The sequence below is a fragment of the Podospora anserina genome, chromosome 7 (genome assembly GCF_000226545.1).
Source record: "Podospora anserina S mat+ genomic DNA chromosome 7, supercontig 3".
Lineage (NCBI taxonomy): Eukaryota > Fungi > Ascomycota > Sordariomycetes > Sordariales > Podosporaceae > Podospora > Podospora anserina.
In genome coordinates, this window is record NW_001914848.1 from 424406 (window position 1) to 432861 (window position 8456).

An 8456-nucleotide genomic window follows, 5' to 3' on the forward strand; every position below is an offset into this window, starting at 1 on the left:
CATACACCTTCCCGGCCACCACCACCACCACCATCATGCCTGTCTGTCATGGCGCTTTCTCGAGACACCCGTCACAATGCTCCACCACGCCGCCATGCTCCCCACTGGGGTACCTCCCCTCCTCGTTCCGCTGCAGGCGCATTGGACCGTAGTCCTTCCCAGCACCTCCGTGCTGGCGCCGGCCAGTCGCAGCATCCTCTGTCCGCCTACAGCGTGGCCCCGACCCCGGGGCTCCTGGACGGAGCTGGGGACATCTCTATGCCCCTGATGGTCGGATGCTGTGTGTTTTCCTTCTGTTCACCTACCACCAATGCCGTTCCCTCTTCGTGCTCATGCTTGCCTTGCCGGTGCTATCACCGCCCTTTTCGTGCCCTTTTCTACGAGAGCTCACTTCTAACCCGGGCGCCATGTCTGCTGCAGGTACCGAACACGATCGATTGCGTCCCGAGCCCTACTTCTCGTCCGCACACGGATCCATCTACTACACACCGAGACACCCACTTGAGCGCAGGCGCCGCACCGAGAGTGCTAGCTTCCCGACGCCGCTGATACAGCCTCGCCAGCGTCGACCTCACTCGATTCACATCATCTCGTACCCTCCTGGTTTTATCCCCCCGGATTTGCGGCCGCCAAAGTCGAGTCAGACGTCCACAAGGAAGACCACCAGGAAATTGAGCCGAGAGCAGAAGAAGGCTCAGAAGGAGGGCGAGAAGGAACGGAGGAGGCTGGAAAAGGAGCGGTCAGAAAAGAAAGAGAAGCGGCGGTCTCTTCGATCACTGCCACCTGGTGCTGAAAAGGTCGGGAAGGTGTTGGACAGGATAAAGGCAGTCTTCTCCCACTCGCCGAACTCTACGCCCACAGTTACAGCAACCCCTACGTCGAGGGCCCAGTCCCGCCCGTCGAGCTTTATAAGCTTCGCCCGGCGACTTTCCCGATTCGAAGGATCCTACGTCGAAGACCCCGTGATCGATATTCCAGTATCTACAGGCCGACCAGGTGGGGAGGAGATAACGGTCGAGGAACCCATCATGGCTACCGCCACTGCCCCGAATCCCTTCGGAGGGAACGCATTTCAAGCATCCAACAGGACCAGCATGGTGTCGATACGATCCGCCAAGAGCATGATGAGCTCATCGGTGTCCGAAATTCAGAAGCCTGTAGCATCAGGGAGCGGGCTGACCTGCTCGATATTATTAGCAGAGCCGAATGTCTTTCTCACGGGATTCGAACATGACAGTCACTCCAGGCGCCAAGGACAGCAGCAATCAAGCGCACTGCTTCGTGGAAAGCTGCAGTTGAACGTGTCCAAGAATGTCAAGATCAAGTCGGTCACGCTGAAGCTGGTGGGCAAGGCCAGAACGGAGTGGCCCGAGGGAATTCCGCCGTCCAAAACGGACCTGTTCGAAGAGCAGACGCTCCGCACCCAGTCCCTTGTATTCTTCCATGCCATGCATGAAGGCATGTGGGAGACGGAGTATGGGAGCCAGTGCACATTTGTGCCAAAAGCCAGCTCTACACATCACAATCTCATGTCCTCGCTCTACAACAACTCCAATTCGTCACTTCATATTCTCGGAAAGTCTAGAAACTCTTCTACGCTGACAGCCAAGGAAAGGAAACGCCTTTCCCTTCAGTCTGTGCAGTCCCGAAGTTTTGGAAAGGGCGAGTCACCATTTGCGAATCCGGTCCAAGCAAAGGGGTTCAAGATTTTTGGCCCCGGCACATACGAGTACGCCTTTGAGTTGCCCATCGATCACAACCAACTCGAGACGACAAAGCTCCAATACGGCTCGGTCCGGTGGGAGCTGGAAACCATGGTGGAGCGTGCTGGAGCGTTCAAGCCGAACCTGCACGGTTCCAAAGAGGTGTCGATTGTCCGTCTCCCCGACCAGATGTCTCTCGAGATGACGGAGCCAATATCCATCAGCCGCCACTGGGAAGATCAGCTGCATTACGACATCATGATCTCGGGGAAGAGCTTTCCCATCGGCGCCAAAATCCCCATTGCATTCAAGCTCACGCCCTTGGCAAAAGTTCAGGTCCACAAACTTAAAGTGTTCGTGACAGAAAGCATCGAGTACTGGACCAACGACCGCCATGTTACGCGCAAAGATTCGGGGAGGAAGATATTATTGCTGGAGAAGGTGGCCGGCAAACCCCTGGACAAGCAATACGAGGCCAGCGACATCCGTGTTCTGAGCGGTGGCGAGCTGGATGCTGAACAACGGGACGAGGCGCGAATGCTGGCTATCCGAAGACGGCTACAAGAAGCTGCCAGGGCTGGCGGTCCTCCGCGGCCACTCCCTGATCCGAGCAACAATTTGTTGGGTGAACTAGACCTTGGTCTGGAGAGCTTCTGGGGAAGCACCGAGATCGAGATGAACGTGCAGCTACCAACATGCGACATGATGGCGCGCGACAAAACGCTTCGCTTGCATCCCGATTGCAGCTGGAAGAATGTTAATGTCTTCCATTGGATCAAGGCAAGTAAGTTTTTTACCAATCATGCTCCTCATACTAACTACAACTCCAGATCGTCATGCGCATCTCTCGCTTGGACCCGGATGATCCCGCAGGAAAGCGTCGGCGGCATTTCGAGATCAGCATTGATAGCCCCTTTACTGTCTTGAACTGCCGTGCAACCCAAGCCAACACGTCTCTCCCGCAGTACAGCGGGCGAGACGGCCCTGCCGAGCAACGACAGCAGATGTCGTGCGGTTGTTCGGACGCGCATCCTTTGGATCCCAACTCATCCAACGCGGCCACGCCGCTCGCCATGATCGAAGAGGATGCCCCGAGCCTGAACAACAGCCGACTGCGGATTGACTCCAACATCAACACCAGCGCCGGCGGTCTGCCCAGCATGCCCCAGGCTGCCCACCTACAGTCCGCCGCTCGAACTGGCGGATCTGTGCACAGGGCCAGCAGTTCGCTGAGCCGTGCTCGGGGTCTTCCAAGTCCGCTGGACCGTGAGCCACGGCCTATTCACCTGCTGAGACACCCCTCATACAATCCGCCTCCCTTCAACGCAGACGATCCGCCGCCACCGCTGCCGGCGGAGCTCATGACGCCACCTCCCAACTACGACATTATCGTGGGAACTCCGAGCGTGGACGGCATGGCCGACTACTTTGCACGTCTGGCTGCGTACGACCTGGAACAAGAGGGCTCGAGACGGAACAGCGATGATACGATCGGACCCATCGATGTCGACCCATTTTCGGGCGCACGGCTGACACCTAGGCCGCCGCATGAAGCCGGCGATGACGACTCTTCTGACAGCAACGACGATGAGGTCGCCCGGGCCCACCGCCGCGGACGAGTCAATGTGGCCAATCCGAGAACACCGGGCGGTCGTTTGGTTCCAAGTCGGAGTCTGGAAATCGAGCGTCCCACCGTGAGGCTCGACATGACGGGGGTGGTGAGGCGGGGGCAGTGAGGTCCATTTTGTCTTGGAAACGCGGGAACGGAACATCTGTAGTACTGGATATCGGATATTCGAAGTTTTGGGAGTTGGCAAACGAAAAGATACCAACGGTTCTCCGGGCCCCTTCCCCCCTCTATTGTTCCTGAGAGACATGACCTCACGGCTTGAACATTCAGCTACCTACCCTCCACACAAACCCCACACGACACATGTATATGCAACACACATTCACACACCATCTTTATGTTTTCATGGCATGGCACAAACAAAATACCCCCTTTTTTGTTATTCTTTGACTGCATCCATCATCCTGCATGCATTGACAAGGGAGATGGATAGAATGATGACTTTCATGAACGGTAACACGGCACGGCACTGAAAGGGAAAGAAGACATCATGGAAAAGAGAGGGAGAGCGTGAGAAAGAGAGGAATAGGTCGAATCAAAAATAGGCATCGAGGTGGTAGTCTTAGGGTAATATAATTCGAGGCTTTGTGTCGCAAGTTGTTGAACATGGTAGTGACTACTTGTGTCAAGTGAATTCAACTCCTCTTCAATGAAATGACCATCCTCATCGTGCCCCATCCAAATCACATCATTTTACTCAGTTGGAGAAATCGCAAAAGACGTTCTAAAATCAGAGCGCTCGTGGGGCCACTGGTATATTTTCAATCGCTTCTTCCTCGCTGCATCGCTTGCCACATCAAATATCGTTACAGACAAGAGCTCAAAAACAGCCTTGCGATCGATCCCTTCCACGCTCTCCATAATCCACCGCCCATGTGATCCAATTTACTTGATGATGGCTCCCACTCCTTTCTGATCCATCTTTATCCGGGGGTATTATAAGTTCATCTTCCAAAAAGGTAAAAAAGACGAACCAACCAAAAAAAAAAAAAAAAAAAAAAAAAGAAGGGTCACCATAAAGACAAAAACACACTGCCCACTGAATACCTGCTCCCAAAACGCCACAAGAATAAAAGACCATTGTATCGATAGGTAGCTTGTCCACCAATACTAGTGACTTGCTCGAAAATGCACAAGTCCCGACCCCAACACCCAGAATAATGCATATGCTGTGTCAACAAGACAAGAGCTGAAGAGCTGGAAAAGCGTAAATAATACAATGTGGCGTGAAGGAAAGACGCCGAGAAAACACAGAATAAAAAGATGGCCAGACATTTAGTAGTGCGAACGGAATGAATCCGGGCGCCCGACAGGCGGCACGTGAGGGGGTCGATGCGGTGCGGGATCGGGAAGCACCTGTTGCGAAGAAGGGTAAGAGTGCTGTCTGTCCATGGTGTACTCTGGCACAATGCCTGTCCGGTATTCGTTCCTCCTTCCAAGCGGCTGATAGTGCATCTGGTTTGGCGTAACAGCGTTCTGGAAATGGTACTGGTGGAGGAAGGCAGACGCGGGCGGAATGAGCAGCGTGTTGACTTGTCTCACGGGCTTGTAGGGACTATCGCGTTGCTGCAGATAAACCGATGGCGAGTGTGAGATGGGCGTGTGCAGTCCGCTGGTGGCCCCAGCGTTCCCCATGGGTGTCCCAGAATGATGACCATAGGGGTCGACGGAGAGTGGCGAAGACCCGGCCATGTTGGCGCTGGAAGCCAGGTGGTGCTGGGGAGATGGACGCTTTGTTGGCGTGCCATAGGACATGGGCGGGAAGCTTGTTGTCGGAGTGGTCACCGACTGTGGCGCCGAGCTCACACTGGGCCCGGATGTAACCAGCACAGACTGCTGGGGCGCATAAGTGGTGGCATTGGGGTACACGGTAGCCATGGCACGCACACCCGGCACAAGCGGCGGCAGTGACAGTGGTGAAGCCTGTGGCGGTGCGTATGCCGCCGAGGATGTGAACGACTGGGTTGTCACGAGGGGACCAGCATGGCCTGTGTTCAGTGCCAAACTGGGCACGGCAACACGCCCTTGATCTGAGCTCATGGATGGAAGTGGCCGACTCTGGCCGGTAGCAGAGTGGATGGGTCGCTGAGAGCCGATAGGAGGGTGCGAGGCAACGTGTAGACCTTGGAGCGGTGGTGCCTGCGATGGGAGGTGGTGGGCTGGCAGGTGGATGGGTTGGGGTTGTTCAGGGGCAGTACGGCCAAGACGCTTCGCAGGGGGCTCGGTCGGGTCATCTTCGGTAAAACTGCGCTTCCTCAAAAGGTGCTGTTCTGGCTTCAAGGCAAGGGGCGAAACGGCACTGTTGGATGAATAGGGGTGTGGCCAGCCCACTGGCCCATGATTGTTGCTGTTCTGTATGTTTCCGCCAGAAAAGGGCCCGGCTGGGGTCGGCTGCATCGCGGCGGTGCTCATCGGAGATGGAATTGGTGAGGCAAAAGCGCGATGGCTCGGCGACGGCATCAACAGCGGCGATGGCGAAGGTGAGGGTGATCGTTTGGCGATTTCCAGGTACTCGTACACGTTGGCGAGCTTGTCCAGCCATGCGCGCCACTGCTCGGCAGAAACCAGCAAACTATATCTCATGTTGCTCAAGAACTCAACCTCCATCACGTGAATCTCGTTCACCCCAATGCCTGACACCTCTGCCCATGTCTTGTTGGTATAAGTGTTGTCATCCAGAAACTTGTTCCCAAGCATCAGGGCGACGGTCAACAAGCGGAACTCGCTGCCCGGTCGACCCTTCACGCTGGGGTTGGCCATTTTGAGCCTATAGATGTAGAGAAGCGCAAGCAGCGCCACATTTTGGGTGATCTTTGTAGCGTCCACGATATTCATTACCCATTTCTTGAAGTCGGATGTCGCCACAGCGTTGGCCGACAATCGAGCAATGGCGGCGTTTGGTGGCAGGGTCCGTATTTTTTCAGCCGTCTCAAACGTCTGCGGAGACTCGAACCAAAAGAGAGCCGCGACCTCGGCCATCAAGTCTCCCAGATTCCCACCCCTCGGGCTGATGCATTCTGGAATTTCCATGCTGTGAAACACCAGGCTCATGTCCAATGGCGGCGATGATGGTCGGGAAGAGTGCCGGTTTGACCCTCGTCGTTGGTTAGGGGCAACCGTTGAGCTCGGCAAGGCCGCGACGGGAGCAGCAGAGGAGGAGGGCAGATTTGGTCTCGGAGCTTGTTGGACCTGGGGCTGCTGATAGACAGGTGCAGAACATCGTGAGGTGGAATTGTATATTTGCTCGTTCGGCGGTGGTCGCTCGTTCAGGGCGGATCGGTAGCGATCTTGCTGGGGCATTGGTGGTCGGGCGTGGGTCGAATGGTGGTGGATGTGGTTTTTGGAGGATGCCAAGTGAGGCATCTCGTAGGTGGTCCCCATGTTCTCGTCGGCCGGTGGTGTTCAGAGTCCACCCGAGTAGTCGGGGTCTCGCAGGTCGCCGAGGTTCGGGGTATGGAGGGGGAGCAGGCGAAGTCCTCGAGGAGCGGGCAGTTGACACTGGTGCATGCCCTCCGGCTGAAGGTGGTGACGAGAGGGCTGGCGAAGAGAAGCGGAGAAGAAGTCGGAGGAGCAAGAGGAGGAGGAGATGATCGCAATTGAAGTCATGCGGTGAGGACTCTTTCTCTTGTCGACAGCTTTGGGGGAACCTGGAAAAGGGGGGTGGGGGGGGGTGGTGGTTGAACCGAATCGCAAACGAAAAAAGCAGCCGGTTGCTACTAGACAGATGTTGGTGGTTGCTGGTCCGAAATCACATTCCACGCCAGGAACTGCAGAGAACCGCAGAGAGTTCTTTCCACTTTGCTTCGTACCTGCAAGCTTTTTGCCTTTTGTTGCATCACACGACTAGGAGCTCGCTCCTGCCTCAACAAGCTCAACCTTTTATGGCAGCAGGTACGAAGCTTTGGAGTGAAGTGAAATCGTGTTGTTGGACGTGTATTGCGTTGTGACCTCAGCCATGGCAGGGACCCCGTCAATATACGCTTCCACGTCCCGAACTCGAGCTACTAAGCCAGCCAAGTCCAGTCCAACCCAGCCAGCCAGCCAGCAATTCTTCTTCTTGATACAAGCAAGGTAGTAAGGTAGGAGTCGCTGCAGGAGCTGGATAGGTGGTGAGGTGGTGAAGCAGCTGCCTGGGAAGAACCTGGAAAGGACGAAGGGAGAGTGATTCATCAATGGATGGGAAGAAGGGAGGAAAGTGACGACGAAGAGGACGACGAGGAGGTTGACGAGGAGGAGGAGAAAGATCCTCGATCCGTGAAAACATCCATACCTTTTTCTTCTCCAGGTTGTCTACCTTGCCTGCTCCATGTGAGAAACTTGGGTTGCGTAGCTGGTGCGTTGCTGCGTCTTAGTCCCAGTCGCCGCAAATGCTGCTAATTTACTTTGTCCCTGGTCGACGTCGTTGTCTGTGTCTGGTGCCGTGCAAGGGGGCGCTGTGCCGCCGCGGTCGTTCTGTGCCCGCAGCTCAGAGCAGGTCAGGTACCTTACCTACTGTACTGAGGTACCTTCTGAGGTACAAACCCACCCACTACTTGCAGCCTGCCCCACAGGGCTCCGACACCACCTCACTGGACCTCAGCCATGGAATCCTCGCTTGCCACTTGCACTGAACTTGGTTTGATGCTTCTTCCAGCGTCTTCTTTCTTTCTTCGTCAACCATTCATAGGTTTGAGCTCAAAAGGACTCGCCGTTTACCGAGTATGGAGGACAAATAGGAAAAAGAGAGGCTACGACTGCCACGGCTGTGAACAGGCCTGGGCACAGTGGGGGAGGAGGGGGGGGGGGGAGGGACAAAAAAGGGAAAGGAAGGCCAAAAGCGAACGGAGAAACATGAGGCTATCGGGATTCTCTTTGGTACATACTTTAGGGCCTATTTTCCTACCTTCTGTATGTGCCTAGTAGTAATTGTTAGTTGGCTATCAATTCAAGATGGTTTTTTTTCGAGAGGGGATGTGGAGTGGGATGTCCTGCCTTGATTTTGGTAGGGTGGCGTATTGAAGGGGCAACGTCAGATTACGAAGTAGCAGGTCTTGCGGCTTATGTACTATTCTTGCCATCCCCCCGATCGTGAAAGACCGTCGAGTAATGGTGCCCGCCCTCCCCCACTTTGAATATTATGCCTG

The 8456-nt window shown here is 55.3% G+C and overlaps 2 protein-coding genes across 2 annotated transcripts; one reads left to right on the plus strand and one right to left on the minus strand.

The window, feature by feature from the left end:
* Positions 1 to 275: 275 nt before the first annotated feature.
* Positions 276 to 3766, plus strand: PODANS_7_280 (uncharacterized protein; the record flags this gene model as incomplete). The annotated part of the gene is made up of 3 exons (XM_001905500.1): positions 276 to 2465; positions 2534 to 3435; positions 3604 to 3766. 3 exons carry the CDS (start codon positions 276 to 278, stop codon positions 3764 to 3766), a joined length of 3255 nt encoding a protein of 1084 aa, XP_001905535.1.
* An 842-nt stretch (positions 3767 to 4608) lies between these two features.
* Positions 4609 to 6714, minus strand: PODANS_7_270 (uncharacterized protein; the record flags this gene model as incomplete). The annotated part of the gene is made up of 1 exon (XM_001905501.1): positions 4609 to 6714. One exon carries the CDS (start codon positions 6712 to 6714, stop codon positions 4609 to 4611), a length of 2106 nt encoding a protein of 701 aa, XP_001905536.1.
* Between the last annotated feature and the right edge of the window lie 1742 nt (positions 6715 to 8456).